Source organism: Pteropus medius, unplaced genomic scaffold (genome assembly GCF_902729225.1).
Source record: "Pteropus medius unplaced genomic scaffold, Ma_sr-lr_union100, whole genome shotgun sequence".
In the NCBI taxonomy this organism is placed as follows: Eukaryota; Metazoa; Chordata; class Mammalia; order Chiroptera; family Pteropodidae; genus Pteropus; species Pteropus medius.
Window position 1 is genome coordinate 737,109 of NW_024342648.1, and position 19,980 is coordinate 757,088.

Below are 19,980 nucleotides of genomic sequence, written 5' to 3' on the forward strand. Positions count from 1 at the left end.
GTCTTGGTTTTACTGAGCTTAAGGCCAACCCAAAAGGGGTGCCTGAAGGCAGCTGGATTTCTGGACTGAGTAGAGAGGGGCTGGTAGAAGTCACAAGAAAAGGTATATTCCTTAAGGTGAGTCTGCGGAGGAGGCCAGGGGTCATTAGTTGAAAACAGTACGGCTACAGAATTGGGCAATTAGCAGGTAATCAGTGCCCCGGCCGAGTGCAGAGCCAGCAGGAACCAGACTGCAGTGGCCAAAATGGGACAGCGGAGGCAGCCCGTCTGGAACATTCTGTCAAAATGTTTTCTTTTGAAGTCAGTTCTGGACAGAGGCTGTAGTCAGGGGCAGTCCAAGGAAAGGTCGTGAACTTAGGAGGAAGTCTTGAGCAGGTGGGTTTTCAGGGTCTGTGGGCACCTTCAGGTGCTGCGGGAGGGCTGCTGAGAGGGCCTAGATGACCACCCTGGTGACCAAAGGAGCTGCAGCTCATGAGGGACAAGGGGAGAGGAGAACAGAAATCGAGATGCACAGAGGAGTCTCCCCACTCCAGTTCTGCCCCTTCCTTCCTGGGGGAGGAACCCCCACCAGCCACCTTGTCTTTCTGTGGGCCCAGTGAGATGGCCTGATGCTCAAGGATGCTCCAGTTCCTGGCCTCAGCCTTGCAAAGCCACCTGGCCCCCCACCTCCCAGGGCTCTTGGGTGAACCAGATGGGAAAGGCAGATTTGGGCTGTTACCCCACTTATACCCCAATCTGAAAATCCCGACCCTTGGGCCCACCTGACCTAAGAGCTGGTGCTGGACAGTCACAGAAAACAGAAGAACACATAAACAGGAGTGAGGGTCCACGGCAGCTCCCGCAGCCACCTCGGAAAGCTGGGGGCTCTGAGTTTGGTTCCAAGCAAATCCCTCTGAGCCATCCTCATGGGCTTGCCTGAGGAGCTAGGAGGAGAGGGCTGGGGGAGGAGGAGGTCTAAGGCCAGGGCCCAATTAAGAGATCAGATGGTGAAGCGTTTGGGAGCTTTTAAGGTGAGGTGGCCCGGCCTGATCCCGCAGGCTTGTATAAAGCCCTGTGACCCCCAGGCAGTGCCAGGGCTGGCGGGTACTGGGGACGGACATTCCAGAGCCATGGCCCAGAGCTGGGTCCCCCAAAGGCTTGCAGAAGGGCAGCCACAAGCCAGCTTTGAGGAGAGCACCCAGGCGAGCATCTTCATCTACACCAACAGCAACGTCACCAGAGGTGAGAGAGCAGGTGCCATGGAGGCTGGGTCGCACTGGCTAGAGAAATCCCCCGGGACATCAGGTCCAAGCGGCCACGGTGGGCCGCCCGCCACCCATCCCACCCGAGAGAGTCTCTTCTGCACATCGTCACCAGCCAAGAGGGTCTTCTCCCTTAGCTTTTATGCCGACATGACCGCGGGATTCCTTTCCAAATAGAAAAGGACACCAGAACATCGAATATGCATTTTCCAACCACATAGGCTTCCCAGACTCTTCGGGAATCCCTTTCCCGGAAAAGATCATTACTCTTTCCTTGTGGCCCCATAGGGCTAAGGAGCACTCATTACATTCAAGTCTGGGGAAGGAGCTGGGTCTGACGCATCTTTGCACATTCTGAAGCAAATGCCAGGAGCAGGAGGCTTGGGGAAAGGGGTGAGCGGCCTCTAGAACCTTAGGGACAGACAAGACTGCAACGGTCATCTTGTCCAGCTCTGTGCTTGGGGCCACAGCCTTAGACTGCACATTCTGAGGGAAGAAGCTTGCTCGGTTCCCAGGGCCGCCTTTCTGCTTTGAGCTGGCCTATGGCAGGAGAGGGTTGAGGCCCAAAAGAAATTGAAAGTTCTGTTGAGGCAGCTAGAGTTCTGCCCCAGGAGTGGCCCAGTCAAAAACTTTGCGTGTAAGCCCTTCGAAGAGCTGAGGTCCTTGTCCCTTCCCCAGGTCCCTTCTCCAAACCAGAGACTCGTGGTTCCTTCAAGAACATGTCATGCGCCACGGTTTCTTGTTGGCTAGGGCAGTGATCAGCAACAGGGTTCTCGGACAAACTGGTTGAGAACCCCGAAGTTCACGTCCACCTGATTGCTCGCTCCCCAGAATAACCTTGATGGAGATGGACCGGAACAATGCTCTCTCCCTGGGGGCCTCCGGGTCTTCATTAATGTCCAAGATTCCTTTCTGTAAATTTTTCTTCCAAAAATTCAAGTACGTACCAAAGTAGAGAGAGGTGTATAATCGAACCCCTGGGTATCGATCACTTGTCTTATTTTATCCTTCTTTGCTAACCCCACCTAATTTCTGGAAGCAGATTCAAGACGTCAAACCATTTCCTCTGTAAATCTCCAGCTCAACACCTCTGAGAGGAAAGGACTCTCTAGAATACATAACCACAATGCCACTGGCTCTTGGCTCTGCCAGCCAGGTTCCTGTTTTTCTCTTTCTCCGTCTACTCAGCCAGGAATCTCCCATCCCCACCCCTTTGGGAATGGTTCATACCACTATTTTAAGTCGTCAAGCTAGTGTCTTTTCAAGTCCTTTGGCGTAGTCCTTCTCTACGGGATTATGCCACCGAGTGGCTATGCGTTTGGGCCCATTTGTTTCGTTTCTCTACTTTCGGGGATTGCTTTTTTAAAATTTAATGTTGTTGTATAATTACGTAATAAAATATTTATAGGGCTCCGAATGAAAATCTAGAAAACAAGGTATATTTGAAGAAATCTTTCTTCTTGGCCTGTCCCCGCACCTGATTCCCTCCCTCCCTGTATCTCTTAGAATCCTTTTCGCCCGGATGTTGACTCTGATATCCAGCTCGTGCTCATTTCTTTATGAAATGAAGTCTCAGAGCTTTCAGGAGGGAGGGGCAGGCCAGGACACCTGTTGGGCTGCTAGAAGCTCATCCTCTCTGGCCTCCCTCATTTGTATCACACCTGTCCTGTCCACCATGGACAGCCCTTGTCCCTACTCTGCCCAATCTGGACTCCGTGGGTTGTCCGGGAAGGACACCCAGGCTGCCGCATATTGATACTGCTCCAGCTCCTTGCATTTGCCTGCAAGCTGGAGCGTTCCAAACACTTTCCAGTTCCAGTTGCTGTTCTCACACTAATCCTCTGTACTTTCTGGGAAACTCCGATACATACTAGAACGCCACAGAAGTGTGTCGTGGTAGTCTCGAAGGGTGAGCTGACTCTCAGCTGGGGAATATGGCTTCCGGAAGCCAAAGGCGTTTGAACGGGGGTTAATGGTACGGAAGGGAAAAAGAGAGCGTGAGCGAAGACGCAACTGCAGAAAGACGTGGCGTGTGCAGGAGAAGCGGCGCAGGGCGTGCGGGGGGTTCTGGGGAGCAGAAGCCCGGCAACGGCACTCGAGTGGGCTGGCCCAGCACACTGGGGATGGCGATTCGGAGGGAGCGATACCCAGCGGAGATGATGAGGAGTTCTGCTTTGTTAAGTTCAAGGATGCCCGTGCACCTGTCCAGCAAGCCGTGGCCTCTGGCCTGAAAGATAGCCTGGAGGGCAGGTTGTCCGCGGATGGGCAAAGCTGGAGGGAAAGAGCCGGTGGACAGGAGAGCAGGAGGGTTGATGGGAGGCTCTGACAGGGCGGGGAAGGGTGGGATGGCGTAGCTGTACAGGTGGGTGACGCTGCTGCCTGCTCTGTACCTCCTGCCTCAGGCCCCTTTGAAGGCCCCAATTACCACATTGCTCCCAGATGGGTGTACCACCTCACCAGCGCCTGGATGATCTTTGTGGTCATCGCATCGGTCTTCACTAATGGGCTTGTGCTGGTGGCTACCATGAGGTTCAAGAAGCTGCGGCACCCTCTGAACTGGATCCTGGTGAACTTGGCGGTTGCTGACCTGGCAGAGACCATCATTGCCAGCACCATCAGTGTTGCGAACCAGATCTATGGATACTTCGTGCTGGGCCACCCTCTGTGCGTCGTGGAAGGCTACACTGTCTCCCTGTGTGGTAAGCCAGCCAATGGCCCAGGCCTAAAGGAAACACTCACATGGCAAACCCCCAGGTGTACCTGCGATGTTCGAGCAAGGCACACTTTTGAAAGGAGACAGACCCACAGGGGAAGCCGGCCCGGGGTGATCATTTCGATGTGGAGGGGCTTGCAGTCCGACACACCCTGAGTACCTGCTCTAAGACAAGTTCTGCCCGGGGACAGCCGAGCTGTACTGAGAGCCGGGCCGAGTCAGTGGTTGGGTGGGCAGAGCCTGGGATGGCGCTCTCGGGAACAGGGACTTTATTTTGGGAGGAGGAGACTGGAGGGGGAGACCCAGGAAGAGGCTGGAAGACAGAAGGGAGGCTGAGCGAGGGAGCCAAAGCCACCCGGGTGGGAGAGGCGAGGAAGCTACAGCAGGAGCTGGATCTGTAGCACGTTGGGCGCCAGGTGAGGAGAGGTGGTTGCCAGGAGGCCAGGTTTCTTTCTCTGGGGCCCAAGAGGAAGGGGAAGACAGGCAGGCCCAATGATGCCGAGGTCCCCTCCAGGAGTTCTCGCGCCGTGCCTCTGCGAGAGGATAGAGGGCTGCAGGTTTACAGCTCCACGTCCACCCAAGAAGACAGGGAGCCGGAGGGCCATGGCGCTCAGCACATGCAGCCTGTCTCCAGGCCCCAGGCTGTCAAACCAGCCAAGGCTTACAGCTGTTGTCCCATTTTTAAACTTTCACTGGGCCACCTGGCCACCATTCCTAACTTAGAGCTCCCACATCTAACTTAGGTTTATGTCATTGCCACCTAAACTGATCTCCGATGCGAATTCTGAGGACGTGGACAATAGAAAAAGAGACACAGGGATAGGAGGGGGTCTGGAGAGGGGGAGCCTGGCCCCAGATTTAAATTACTAGTGGTGTGAGCTCCACTAAGCTGATTTACTGCTCTGCTCCTCCTCCGTTTTCCCATCTGTAAAATGGGGGCACGACTTTGAGGAAAGATTCGAATGAACATATTGAGCCCTCCCACAACCCCGTGAGGCAGGTGCTAACATGATGTCCACTTTACAGGTAAGCAAACTGCCCTCCCCATCTAACTGCCTTTTATTTTACAGCTGACAGCCCAGCACGCTCCTGAAAGTATAGAATGGGAGTGACCAGGGAAGGGCAGGCAAGGAAAGTCCATCCTCCAAGTCCAAGTGCTCTGCGCATCTCCTTGAGTGGCCTCTGCGTCCACACTCATGGCTGTCTCTGGTTCTGCTTGCAGTCTGTTCTTGGGTCACCCGGGTACCAAACAGCCAGCATTTCTGTGCCAGTTTTGCTGCCACGGACACCCCTTGGCTCTCTGGGGAAGCTGTGGACCCCTTCTCAGAAGAATGTTTGCAAATGCACACAATGAGATCCATAGGATTACAAAAGAAGCCAATGATATTGACACATAGTTATCAAAGTATTCAACAGTAATTAGCGACATAGTCCTTCATTTAAAGTATTAGTGTTAAAATTATATTACTAAATTTAATGATATAATAAATAAATCGTATTAGAAGTATTTATTAGAAGTATTAGCAACACCGTTTCTTATTAAAGTATCAAATAACGGGATCTGGCCTGACTGCCACTGAAATGTCAAAGTGGTAATGAACACAGTGATATTGGGACATGTCTGCCACCTCTGTAAAGTGACCGAGTCACGGGCACTGCTAGTGTTGCCACACTCGTAATGAAAGGAAATGCCAGTATCTGTCAGAGGTTAGTGGGAGCAAAGATGTCCTCTTTCCCGCCCCGATTCGTGGAGCCCTGAATTCTGTGCACAGACCTCCAGGGTTTAAGCAGAACAGCAGACGCTGTCCCCACCTGCTAAATGGCCGAAGGTGGTAGGAAATCAGGGAGGGGGACTCCGGGCACCTAAAGAAATGAATATGTACTGCCAGGAGGGGCACAGCTCTTGGCTGGGACTGTAGCAGTGGCTCATGCTGATGTGTACGTGATCGTCTGGGGGGGGTGGCATCAGAGGAAAGGCTGGTAGTCAAGTAAAAGAAAGAGGAGAAGCGAGGTGGATGAAGAGTCCCAATGAGAAAGGACAATGAGAGGCCCAGTGGGGAAGGAACGGGAAGGCGAGTGACAGAAAAAGAAATTGAGCGAAAGACCCAGTGCCCCCAGGCCTGAAAACGCTGTGGAGAATGAGGTTTTGTAGATAGTTGGGCGGTTGCCTCTTCATCTGAAGAACTGTCTCCTGGTCCAGATGGAAGCCGTCATGTGTCTGCTCTGCCCCATAGGGATCACGGGTCTCTGGTCCCTGGCCATCATTTCCTGGGAGAGGTGGCTGGTGGTCTGCAAGCCGTTTGGCAACATGAGATTTGACGCCAAGCTGGCCACCGTGGGCATCGCCTTCTCCTGGGTCTGGGCTGCTGTGTGGACTGCCCCGCCCATCTTTGGTTGGAGCAGGTAAGAATGCCAGGGTGCCAGGAAGGCGGCTTGTTAGGACGGACAGGGGGGTTCAGACAAGTGATTCCATTTGTGACCTCGAGGCAAATCCCTTTCTGCCTCTGGGCCTCTGTGCCCCACGAGTAAAGTGACGATGGACCCAACTCTCTCTGAGACCCTTTCGAGCATGCAGTGTTTATGAATGTATGAATCTGGCTGGCTGTGACAAAGAAATGGGCCCCGTGGTCCCCAAGCCTCTGGAAAGGTTCGTTTCTCCCTAGTGTGAGCAGCTCACAGGAACACATGGACGAACGCTGACAACCTCAGGCCGTGGGCCGAGCTAGTTGACCCCAGAAAAATTATTCGGGTGTTCACAGATGTTCTCAGAAGGCAAGAGAGCACCTCATCCTCCCTTTGTAAGAGGGGACACGATCGAGGTGATGTCAGTGTTCTGGAACCAGGTAGTGGTGATGGTGCCACTAAATTGTTCACTTAGAAAATTGTCAATTCGTGTAATTCAAAAACCCAACAACCCTACTCAAGTCAGTGGCATGCCTGGGCTAGGGGGTCCCGGGCCGCCGGGCCGCTACCAGGACAGGCCACCGGCCCCTCTTCCCAGGTACTGGCCCCACGGCCTGAAGACTTCGTGCGGCCCGGATGTGTTCAGCGGCAGCTCATACCCTGGGGTGCAGTCATACATGATCGTCCTCATGGTCACGTGCTGCATCATCCCGCTCAGTGTCATTCTGTTCTGCTACCTGCAAGTGTGGCTGGCCATCCGAGCGGTAAGCTCCTGTGCCCTCTTGGCTTCTCCCCTAGCTGGTAGGATCATGAGGGCCAGGGACGTCTGGGCAAGGACAGAGAGTCACCCAGCTCATGCTCCTGCCCCCAAAGCAGATGCGGATCTGGCAATTTCTTTGGGGCTGCAGTTACAGCTCTGGCTCCCTTGTCCTCGTCCCTAAAGGATGGGCAAGGACTGTGCCCCAGTCTGTGGAGGGGCCCAATAAGGGAATGGAGCTGTTTTCCTTCTGACCCAGGACAGTTCCCTTGGGGCAGCCAGATCTGCAAATGAAACCTGCAAATCGAGGGGTGTCTTTAAAAGGCTGCCACCAGAGGGTCCTTGTCCCTTTCACAGACCGTTGGGGCAGGCTAGGGAGTGGACTCACAAGTGCCATCTGCGACCCCAGGCCCACTCTCCACCCTCCTCCCTGGGAAGCTGGTCCCATCCACGCCATACCCCCTCACCCCCCATCCCCACAGGCTGAGCTACCCCTGGGGAGCCCTTGTAGGAAATCAGAGCGAGGCAGGAGAGGTTGGGTCCTGGGGCGCTAAGAGCTTTGCGCCCCCTTGTGAAGAACACCGTAAGTTGTCTCTTTATCAATCAACTAAGCTCCAATTAGCTAATCTGGATGTGCCATCTGTCCTCGTTGGGATCCTGCTTGGCACAGGTGGCAGGAGGCCCTTCGGGGTGGTGCCTTCCCTATATGAAGCTGCTTGTGCCCACAATCGGATCAGCATGTGCTTGTAAGCTCTCTAGAGTGGAGGCCGTGGGCTCAAGATAAGCTCCACTAACCTCGCTACCTTCAGTCCACTTCCTCCCCCCACCCCGTTGGTGGCCAGGGATCAGAACCAACTTAGCTGGCTCCCACGGGTATCCAACCATGGCTTGGGCCGTGTTAGGTCTGATTGGAGACCCCAGGCTCCAGAACGTGTCCTCAGCCCTCACGGTTGCCCCTTGTGCCCACTTAGCTGCCTGCAGTCAGTCCCTGCCCACAGCAGGTCATGGCGGCCTCTGTCTTCTCTTTGTCAGCCCATGAGACCTGAGCACAGGAGGGGACACACTGATAAGGGACCAGATGAGGCTAAGAACAGCCTCCTTAGCTCCTTCCCAGACTTACTGGGAGCCATGCTAAGTCAAGAGCTAGGAAGGCCCCAGCTCAGGGCTGTCTTAGCCAGGCCCAGCTGCTACCTTAAAGCCTGCCAGTTCCCATGAGGCCACCCCAGGCAAGGTGTGCACTCATTCAGGTGGGAGCCGATTGCTGGCTGGCCAGGGGTGCTGGAGCGAGTGGACCCATCGCCTTCTCCCCACAATTCCTGTCTCTGGGCTGCCCACCTCTTGCTGCCTCCCGGACCTGCTGCCCAAGCAATAGGAACACAGAGTCCTCTCAGACATGCAGCCCTGAGGGACTCTCCCACTCACTATCCCTTGGCACAACTCTCTGTCTCCTCCAGGTGGCAAAGCAGCAGAAAGAATCTGAGTCTACCCAGAAGGCTGAGAAGGAGGTGACACGCATGGTGGTGGTGATGGTTCTGGCATACTGCCTCTGCTGGGGGCCCTACACCTTCTTCGCATGCTTCGCTGCTGCCCACCCTGGCTACGCCTTCCACCCTCTGGTGGCCGCCCTGCCAGCCTACTTTGCCAAAAGTGCCACTATCTACAACCCCATTATCTATGTCTTTATGAACCGGCAGGTAAGTCACATCGTTGGCAGAGCAAACTAGAAAGAGACCCCGGAAGAGCCCCGTGATGGCTCCCACCTGGAGTCGCATCTGGCCTCCGGGACAATAACCGGCCTGTGACCCAAGTCCAGGCAGCTCTCCCTCTGGATCCTTTCGCGGTGTCTGAGGGTTGGCGTTTCTTGCAGTGTCTGAGCGCTGTGCGCTCTTCCCTTCTGCTGACCTGAGGGTTAGCCTAGAGCTCAAACGCCCGAGGATCACCTGAACAGGGCTACGTTTAGCCTAGACGTGCACTTCTTGCTTTTACAGGAGCAACTCTTCTCTCAACTTTCATCTTCCCACCTTCAAACCCTAACTCTAATGAGGACACAAAGAGGCCCTTCTTGGCTGCAATGACCTGTGGCTTTTGTGACTTTACGGGTTAGTTCAGGAGGGACACGCTGTGGTCCTGCCCAAGTTCTTGCCAGATGGCAGCCATCACGGGCTGGCATATAGGGCCTCTGCCGCAAACTGCCCATGACTCGTAGACTTCTTGGTAGGTTACAAGTGACCAATGAAGCTCATCATCTTCCAGGTGCGATTCGCCTCATTATTCCTTGAATCCATCACATTCACTTCAAGGTGCAATCGTGAAGTGACTTGATGGTGACCGGAAAAGTCCGTGGGTCAGAAATACCACCCCCTCAGGGTCCTCCCATTTCAGCAGACCCAGTCCACCCCTTCCAACCAGCTCTTCTCTGCTCTTCCATTTTACAGTTGCCCGTGACTCCGCCCCCTCCAGCCTGGCCCTGACTCTCTGTGGAATTCATTAAGCATGCTTTTAGTCATGTTTAAATATTCAGTAGGGCAGTACCACGATTGATTCCCCAGGACTCCATTGCCGGCACCTCCACACCCAGAGTGTAATTCTGTCCCTGACCCGTTTCCTGTCTTTTCCACAGGTCCCTTCGGGTCTGACTTTCATTTGTGGAGTCCTAGGCTAGCTTGCCAAGTACTGTCTTTGCTTGAGTCTTCCCATTCCCCACTCGTAGCCAGATGTCTGCATTTCTGGATCTCTCCAGGCTTTTGAGTTTTTCTTTTATCCTTTCCACATCGTTATCGTTTCCCGTTGCATTCTGAGAACTTTCTGGAATAGGACTCTGTGAGGACAGGGAATTTTGCTCTTTTTATTTGCTGCCGATCCCCTTAGGATGCAGTCTGGTGTAGAATGGGTGCTCGGTAGGTAGACGCTGAGTGAACGTGTCAAATGAATTCCTCGGCCTCATCAGCCAGCTCTTCAGCCGAGTCGCTTCTGCCGTTCAGCCCATTTCTTATGTTATCGATTTCGACCATTATGTTTTTTATTTTTTAAAGTTTTGATGTTGGAGGTGCCTGGAAGCAGTCAAGAATAGACCTGGAATATACAGGAAACGCATCTGGTCTGCATTCTCAGTGCATTGTGGTTAGCTCAGTGACGATCTGAGATATAATCTCAGAAATGAATACGGCCCAGATTACTTTAGGGGCCAGGCAGCAAAGAGCAGGGCCCTCCTGGCGCTGGAAGACTCTCTTGGCTAAAGAGATGAGGTGGTGGCTAGACTGCTGTCTACCTAGTCTTCGCCGGGCCCCAAAATTGATGGGCTAGAAACAAGATGACAAACACATTCTCTTTCATTAAAATGCTTCTTCCCAGACATTCTGGAGACGGGTCACTCTATGCAGAGGCCGCTTAGCTGGCATCATCTTTGGTCACCATATTAGTTCCCTGGGATGCCACGACAAACTACGGATTGGGTGGCTTTGAGGAACAGAAACTTATTGTCTCCCAACTCTGGAGGCCAGAAGTCTGAGACTGAGGTGTCAGCGGGGTTGGTTCCTTCTGAGGGCTCTCCAGGAGAATCTCTTCGTGCCCCTCTCCTAGCTCCTGGTGGCTATTTGCTGTTCCTTGGTTTGTAGATGAGTCACCGCAATCTCTGCCTTCACCTCCACACGCCCTTCTACCTTCTGTACCTGTGCGTCTGTGTCCAAATTCCCTTCGGCATGAGCTCACGGTATTATACACGTTAATCACAAATACAAAGACTATTTCTAAATCAGGTCATGCTCCCAGACTCCAGACAGTAGGACTTGAACATGTATTTTGGGGGGACACCATGTGACCCACAACAGTCACCATCAACCGCTAAATTAGATGCCTTAGATAACCGAATAGTCGGGAATAGACCATTCTCATGTGTAAGGAACAACCTGAGCCTTCCTCCACTCACTCTAGGATTCCGAACGTAGAGAGAAAGTGCCAAGTCATCCAGGTGACAATGAATACCTTCCTCCGAATGTCCCAGGCATTACCTTTAGCATAGCACCCTGGCCTTTCCTGCTCTGCTGAATAACACTTTCTGTCCTGCCAGTTTCGAAACTGCATCTTGCAGCTTTTTGGGAAGAAAGTGGACGATAGCTCTGAACTCTCCAGCTCCTCCAAAACAGAGGCCTCATCTGTGTCATCGGTGTCACCAGCATGAGTCTCCCCCAGCCCCCCAAACAAGAAGATCTGCCTCCTACTGGAAAACGTAATTCCTGTCCTACTCACCAGGGCTTTGGCCACCACCCGCATCATCCCTTCTTCTCTGTCCCTGTGAAATAAATGTAGTTTCTCTTTGCCAGAAACAAGCGTCGCAGAGGTTCCCACTGAAGTTTGGGGGCGCCTGAGCCTCCGAGTGTTCAGTGGGTCGCAAGAGGACGCGAGGGGTTTAGAGAGGAGAGTAGCATTGCACTTCGGAGACCTTTATCTTTTCCAAACCTTGTGTCTGCAGATGGTATGGAAAGCTTGTGAGCAAGGGAAGCGTGAGGCGGGTGGGCACCTTCACATCTCTCGCAGGGCTGGCATTGATGAAATCCGAAAGGGAGAACTGAGAAGTGGTCGTCTGGGGAGGGCTAGATGGGTGCCCTGACCCCAGGAAGGGGGCGGAGCTGGCAAACCCAGGCACTTTAAGGCCCTAGAGGATTGGAGTTCTTGAAAGGCAGTCTCCACCTGGAGAACCAGGCCTGCCAGTCCGCGACAGGGATGGCATGCCACTTCTGCCAGACCAGGGTCCCGAGCCCGATCAGCATGAGCATGATGCACATGCGCAGGCGCGAATTCACCAGCAGCAAGGGGTAGGTGCACACGGTGGAGATGAAGACCAAGAAGATGGTGGCCAGTGTGAGGAGCAGGCTCACGAACTGGAACACAAACTCCCGGGGACAGCTCCTGCGATTCTCTGTCATCTCCAGTTGGGTCACTTCCTGTAGAGTTTCGAGCTTGGATATACGACTCTTGAAAGTCTCCGTGACCTCCTGCAGGTGACAAAATCACAGAGGTCTGAGGGGAAGTGCGATCATTTATTTACCTGGGTTCCTGAGGGGTGCACAGCAAGTGTTGGTTGAGGATTTAGGAGGGAAGTCGAGAACCGAGAGCACGTACAAGCTGAGGGCCCTGTCCTGGGAGGCTCCATGTCTCCCAGCAACAGCGAAGGTCTCACCCGACTCAGCCCTCAGCCAGTGTGGCCTGGGACTGAGAACCTGGCCGTGCGAGAGCTGACCAAGGACAAGGGTCTGAGGGTGTGAAAGAGAGTGAGACTATCTGTCGCAGGAGAGGGAACTCCTCCGCTCACGCTTACTATCCCGGGGCCTAAAGCAGGGGTTCCCAGTGCGTGCTCCCTGCACCAGCAGCAGCTCCTGGGGACTCGTCAGCACCCCCTGCAGGTGGTTCCGACATGCACTCAAGTATGAGAACCACCGTGCCCAAGTTCCCAGATCAGCTAAGCTGGATGCGGGGAAGTGCGGCATGAACGTAGAGCGGACACCATCGGCTCTGAAATGAATGTGTGAGTTGCCACTGAACCCTCGGCAGGGGGCACGGCTTGAGGCTCCGTCTCCTTCCTTGCTTTGGAGAGGATCAGAACAGATTTGCTCATCCTTTGCTTGTCATCTCTACATCCTTCTTACTGGCCATTTCTCAAGAAGCTCCCCCATCGGGTACTCACCCACATTTCCCTGGCTCTCTCATAGGACAGATAGGCCATTTTCTCTTCAGTGCAGGCCAGAGTCTGTTTGAGGTGGTAAATCTCATTCAGGTACCCCTGCTGGTAGTCATTCGCCAGTTCTTCTAGTAACACGTGTCTTGGGAGTAAAAGAGAAGGCAGTACTCCCTGAGAACCCTGCCCAGAGCTCATCCTATGTCAGGAGCAGACTCGGGTTCAGGGCCCACCTTCCTCCGCCGTCCCCAAGCTCCCGTGAAACCCCGCCTCCTCCTCCAGTTCTACACCTCAGACACGCCCTCACTGATAGTCATGTATCTATCTCCTATATATTGTTCCTCTTTCGTAACAGCTTTAGCAAAATAGAGATAGACTACAAGTTACAGAAATGAATATCTAAATTACCCTTATATGCTATTAAATTCCATATACACTCCCAGCACCAGTGTTTGGCATGCAGTAGTTATTCTACGAAAGTCTGCGGATTATAGAGATGGAGCAGTCATAACAGACCACATAGTGTATGATTCCATTTGTATAAAATGCCCAGAATAGACCAATCAAGAAAGGCAGAGTCAGACCAGTGGTTGCCGGGGGGCTCGGGGAGAGAGCAGGTGGGGAGTGACTGCTAATGGGGATGGGGTTTCTTTTTGAAGTGATGACAGTATTATGGTCTGCAATGAGACAGTGCTGATGGTTGCGCAACTTTGCAAACATACTACGAACCACTGAATTGTGTACTTCAAATAGATGAACTTTCTGATATGTGAATTGTATCTCAATAAAGCTATTATTAAAACAAAAAATAAAAACAAATATAGCATCGTGGTAATGGTTGCATAACTCATTAAATTTACTAAAGATCATTGAAACATACAGTTAAAAATAATGCATTTTATGGCATGTAAATTATATCTCAGTAGAGCTGTTAAAAAACACAAACAAAACACCACTACCTGCGGTTTATGGCTACGTATGTGAGCAGTAAAAGTATAAAAATATATAGATGAGAAGAAGGGGGATGGGACTGGGGGAAGCGTTAATGAGAAGAGCATCGAATGAATTTTTTAAAGTTTTATTTCTTTAAAAAATAAGATTTGAAGCAAAAATGGTAAGAGTTAAAGTCTGAGAAAGCTGGGGATTGGTATATAGTGTTGATCATGTTATTCTCTACATTTTCCCTGGGTTTGGAATGTTTCATAATTTAAAAAAAAAAAACAACTTTTCGAGCTTCCTCATTTCGGCACCAGGAAGGACAGGCCAGAATAACAGATGCCAAGTGACTTCTAGCATTGTCATTCGGGGAAGAGCCAAGGAAGGCTTCACCCGAGCTGGGGAGCAGCGACACTAGAGAGGAGAAAAGGTACTGGAGAGCACTGGAGGCACAGAATGGCTGGGGCCCAGGGCCCATGGAGAACAGGGCGATAAAGGACCAAGCCGATGGCCATGGCTCTGCCGTGCACAAGTGTGTAACCAATGGTGCTGTTGCAGAGACAGGGAATGTGAGGGGAGGAGGCGATTTGGTCCTGCTTCCAGGACTTGACAGACACCCATATGGAGATGTCCTCCAGGCAGCCAATAAGCTGAACGCTCACTTGTTGAAAGCCAATTTGTCAAGAGGCAATTCATAACAGCGTTTCAAGGCACATTCCATTAGTCTCTGCCCTGCTCCCTGTTGAGAAGAGAGTGGGCTGACAACATGGCCGAGGCTACTGCTCATAGAGAGAGGGAGACACAGGGTGTCCACCCCAAAAGCAGATTCCACATAACTGCCTTCTCATTAACACGAAGCATCTAGCCACAACATTCGAGATATTAACTATGTTCAAATGTAGTCTCATTAATATATTTTTCACAAAGTCAATGAATAGATTCTTCATTAATACATTTATAAGAATTTATGAATATATTCTTAAATTTATCCTTGCGTAGATTATTGAATAAGATGATGTCCATTCATTAGGATATTATCTCAGCCTCCTCTTCTCTTGCCCCCAGACTCCTCACCCTCTGGCAGCAGTGTCCCAGCTGTGACACAGCTGACTCTCCTCCTTGTCCCTCTTTCGGTCAAGGACCCCTCTCTGTCTACCTCCTACAGTCGCAGAGACAAATGGATCACTCCGGAAAATGCTCTTACAAAGACAAAATGATGACTGGTCAAGCAAAATGCCCCCTAAATCTTCCTAAGCCGTTAAGTCCTCCCTCTCCAATACGAATTGTCATAAACGATATTGTTTCAAAAGAGTATATTCTTGACTCTGAGGACTGGCTTTTGGCAGTCCTCAGACAACAGATCTAGAACCGAATGGCCTGCATCTTGGAGAAGCCTGAGATGAAGAAACAGATGTGGGGGGAATCGGGCCACAGGGGTAGGGCAGGAAGGGCGGCAGGCACAGTGGAGCGCCTCCTGGGCGTATGTGGGCCAAACTGCAATCACACACATCTTAATAGGAGAGAGACAGAGAGCTTTTACACACAAGAGCGCAATGAAATGTGAAGATGCTGCGTGGCCTTGAAGATCGCAGTGATGTGACCACAAGCAAAGGAGCTCGGCGGCCACCAGAAGCTGGAAGAGTCCAGGAATGGATTCTGTCCTAGAGCCTCCAGCAGGAGAGCGGCCCTGCTGACATCCTGACTTAAGTCAAATAAAGCTGATTTCTGACTTCTGGCCTCCAGAACTGCGAGAGAATCGATTTCTGTTGTTCGAAGCCACCAAGTTTGGGGTAATTTGTTATGACAGCTGGAGGAAACTCCTTCAGGGTGCTTCTGGCATCTAGTGGGTAGAGACCAGGGACGCTGCTCAATATCCTACAATGCACAGGACAGCGCCCACGACACAGAATCATCTGGTCCAAAATGTCAATAGTACTGAGGTTGAGAAAACCTGGGCTAGGGTGACATAATTTGGAGTTTAGGGCCCACCGAGTTGTGGCTGAACTTAAGAGGCTGAAATTTCAAAGACTGACCATACCAAGTGTTGGCGAGACTGTGGGACAATTGAAAAGCTCATACACTCCTCGTGGGAATGTAAAACGGCATAATCATGTTGGAAAAACAGTTTGGCACTTTCTTAAAATGTTCAACATATATCTATGCTATTATTTAGCAGGTCCACATATGAAAGCATATGTTCACAAAAAGACTTGTACCAGAATGTTCATAGCAGTTTTATTCGTCACAGCCCCAAATGGCGGTAGACGAATGAATAAACAAACTGTGGTGCATCCATACAATGGGATACTGCTGAGTAAGGAGTGAACTGTTCCTACACACGACTTGGATGCATCTCAAAATAATTACACCGGGTGAAAGAAGTCAGACACGAAGGACCACATATTGTACGATTCCATTTGCATGAAATGTCGGGATAGACAAATCCATAGAAACAGAGGGCAGATTGGTGGTTGTCAGGGGGCTAGGGGAGGGGGAATGGGGCGTGACAGGGTCTCCTTCTAGAGTGATGAACATATTCTGGAACTAAGAGGTGATGGTTTAGCAACATTGTGAACGCACTAAATGCCACTGAATTATGCGCTTTAAGACAGATAATTTTACATTTTGTGAATTCCTTCTCAATTAAAAAATTAAAAAGGAAGCCCCCATTGAAGGCAGATAGATCTACGTGTGAGAAGTGTCATAGGACTTTTCAGTTTGAAAGCTCAATTCGTGACAGCGGAGAGGACATGACCATCACAGGGGCATGGGTAGTGACCACACAGGTGTGGAGACTGTTTGACACTTCATTGAGCTGAACATATACATCACATGCCTTTTTCTATGTCTGCATCTAGCTCACATAAAGGATTTTTAAAAAAGATTTGAATGAGATACATACATATACGTATATGTATATATCTTTTTTTAATGCAACAAATTCCTGTGTCCCCCTCACCTAGCTTAGGAAGCCACACGGCCAGGCCAGGAGGTGTCGACATGCTCTCAGGTCTATACTTCCTAGCTGTGCGGCCACTCGTGCCTCTCTGAGATTCTGTCTCCCCAGCTGTAAAGTGGGCGTCTGAACACTACTGGTGAACAATGCTAAGTGCTCCCTGTTGTCACTATTATTCCATAAAGTCATCTTCAGCCCATTCTCTACTTCTCTGGGTAAATCTGAGTCCTATAGACCTGCTTCTTTGCTTCTATGACATTAGAATGAAAATAGGCAAATCTGTTTGCTTTCGAGAGAGCTTCCTTTTGAATTTTTTAGGTGAGATGAAATTCACGAAACATAAAATTATCTGTCCTAAAGTGCGTAACTCAGTGGCGTTTAGTGTACTCACAATGTCAAGAGCTCACGTAAGCACAACGCCCCTTTGGCCTGGGCAGCATAGAAACCTATGGGGATGTGCACAACCGCCACGGGTCTTGCTTTACATACATCCAGCCTCGGAAACGTTATTTCGACAAAGGGGTCTTTAAGAGTACCAAGATTTTAGATTGGGTTGCCACGTCCTATGAAAATTACCTCCAAAAGAAATTCTGATTGGTTATCTTACTTGACAATAAGTTGCCCCATAACACTCTGTAACTGCCCTTTATGGATTTGTCAAGCAGGGTAGAATCGGAGAAGATTTCCCAGAGGAAACAGAAGCGGATTGTTCCCCATGCACGTCTTCCCCGCCACACGCAGGTACTAAAGGGCCTGCAGAGTTCTTTCATGAAAATGCTGAGGATCTCAATTCACCTAAGAGAATCCTGTCCTCCCTTTTTTTTTCCCCCACTTATTTAACAAATATTTATTGAGTACCCGCTAAATGGCAGGCCCAGTTTTAGGCACGAGGAATATAGAAATGGACAAAATAAAGCTCCTTTTTTCAATCTAGGGGAGAGAAAGGATTAGAATGAATGAATTCGAAAGACGGCAGGGATCAGGGCCCCTGAGAAGTAACCAAATCGGAATGGAGGGGGTCCCTTGAGAGACTGAGTTTGCCTTTTTGGGGGGTGAGCTAGTGTTGTCTTAGACGAAAATAAAATTGAGCCACCACACAGCGGAGAGAAAGCACTCCCCGGAGGCAGTCAATTTCAGAATCAATGTCCCAAACGGGACCTTGCGCCCCAGCTCAGCCAGGAGCACAGGTGAAGGGAACAGGGCTGATGAAGCGATTCCAGTCGTACCTTACACGCCACTCCAGCAGCCCGTATGGCAGGACGCCTCGGTCGGTAACTGATGATGGGCGTCTGCTAGGCTCACTGCCACCTCGGCTGTCTCCCGCCACCCCAGTCAGAGCCGCAGCCGCCAGATCACCTGGCGGGACCTGGAGCTGGAGCCGGAGCCCCGTTTGCCAGCAGAAGACCGGGGTGGGATGCAGCGGCGGGCAGGGGAGTAGCCCTCTCCACTGCGGGCGCAGGCGCCGGGGACACACTGAGCTGCTCCTTCCCCCCTCCCCGGCTCCCCTTGACCCTCCTCTCACGGTCCTCACCTGCGTTTCTCCTCCTGAAGGGACTCCAGCGACACCCGCAGGTCTGTCAAGTACCTCTCCCTGAGGTTCTGATAGGACAGCTGGAGGCCGAAGTGGAACTTCTCGACTTCTTTGAGCTCTTCCTTCACCTGTAACAACAGGGATCGCTGGCGGGCCGCACACTTCGTCTCCGAGGACTTCCCCCGCTGCAAGGCTGCGATGCGACTCTTGAGAGGGAAACGTCCGACGATGTTGGACAGGTTGGTGGACAGGCAGTCTTTCCTCCCGGGCTTGGGGGGCCCTGAAGATGGGGCCTTCTTTCTGGGCTGCTGGGAGTTGTCGTGGCTGCTTTCTGTCTTCAGCGCTAAGCCCTTGGGCCGGCAGCCCTCCTTCAGTTCCTGCAGCTGCTGGTGACACTGGCGGAGCCTTCTCTCGATTCGGGCAATGGTGGCAGAGGCCCGCTGGTTCACCTTCTCGAAGACCTGCCGGATGTGGGGGGCCTGGCGCCGGTCGGCTTTGGACACCAGCTCTATGTAGCCCACGGTGTTCTTGTCCCGATTGATCTTCTCCACTCTCAGCTGTTCTGAGAGGTAGAGCATGCGGTGCTTGATGCTATCCTGTAAGTTCCGGGCCACGTCCCTATCTAAGAGGCTGGAATGACCGCTGGGGCCATCCTTGCTGGATGACAGGGACCTGCACGAGGGAATGTTAGAGGGGAGGGTTGCACTTGGGCTCTTAGTGTATTTCGCCTGCATCAGGAAACAAATCACAAAACGGGAACTTCTGTGAGCTGCGAATAGGAGAATTGAACACGTTATTGCTTCACTCTATAAAAATACTCAGACATATACACAGATACTTACAGAGGCAAGATTTATGTATTTGAGATGAGCCCAACACAGACCAGAGAAGTCGACTTCATCTTCTGGGCCCTTCTCCCCTCCTTTTCAGCACCCGACTTTTTGCTCTATGGGTGTACCTCATTACGACCCCCAGGTGGCTAGAATCCCCTCTCTACGCCTACCCCTTCTGTTCTTGGGCTTCTTCTCTTCCAAGAATTAGCAACTGCACGTCTCATTTTATAAAGAACTGTTCTCGTAAAGCATGAAATAAGCTAAGTCACGTTAAGCCATACACCTTGCTGTATTGCTACTGCCGGGCAGATGGAGGAGGTAGATAGACAGCTTTGCATCCTAACAGGCTTGCTCTTTCATCCGGTCGTTCCTTCAGCACACATTTCCTGAGTGCCTACCGTGCGGTACAGAAGCCGGACACATTCCTTGCTCTCACAGAGCTGATATTCCAAGGTGGAAAATTCCATTGTGACCCAAACGAGTCTCTCACATGGCAAAAGATAACAGAAAGAACACTGCCTTCCAGACAGAGCCGAGTCCAAATCCTGACTCTATCTCTCTGGGACCTTGGGCAAGTTAATAAACTGATCAGAGGGTCAGTTTTCTGATGTCTAAAATAAAGATGATCATAGCAGCATAGCTGGAACATAGTGGACCAGGGCAGGGTGGACAGTGATGAGCTAGGAGGGTCAACGGGGTCAGAACAGGTAGATCCTGTGGGGTTTTTTTTTTTATATACTTTTTAACTAAAAGTGCCCGCGTGACCAGTTTTGATCTGGAAATGTTCTCTCAGTGGCAAGTCAGGAGAGATGATATTGCAATAGATGGCTTGGTTCTGTGTATTTTATTATATGCAAATTATATCTGAATTAAAATAAAAACACAGTGTGATACCACTATGCACCCAGCAGATTGGCAAAACTTAGACTAATGACAATAA

General features: G+C 51.4%; 2 protein-coding genes across 2 annotated transcripts; one reads left to right on the forward strand and one right to left on the reverse strand.

The window, feature by feature from the left end:
• The first annotated feature begins 1,035 nt into the window (after window positions 1-1,035).
• LOC120605896 (long-wave-sensitive opsin 1) lies at window positions 1,036-11,291 on the forward strand. The gene is made up of 6 exons (XM_039866972.1): window positions 1,036-1,220; window positions 3,643-3,939; window positions 6,188-6,356; window positions 6,955-7,120; window positions 8,568-8,807; window positions 11,180-11,291. Exons 1-6 carry the CDS (start codon window positions 1,109-1,111, stop codon window positions 11,288-11,290), a joined length of 1,095 nt encoding a protein of 364 aa, XP_039722906.1. The 5' UTR covers window positions 1,036-1,108; the 3' UTR covers window position 11,291.
• A 465-nt stretch (window positions 11,292-11,756) lies between these two features.
• Window positions 11,757-18,941, reverse strand: TEX28 (testis expressed 28). The gene is made up of 3 exons (XM_039867034.1): window positions 18,208-18,941; window positions 12,794-12,929; window positions 11,757-12,104 (listed from the first exon to the last, which is right to left on the reverse strand). The coding sequence occupies exons 1-3, from the start codon at window positions 18,939-18,941 to the stop codon at window positions 11,757-11,759; spliced, it is 1,218 nt and encodes a 405-aa protein (XP_039722968.1).
• Window positions 18,942-19,980: the final 1,039 nt, after the last annotated feature.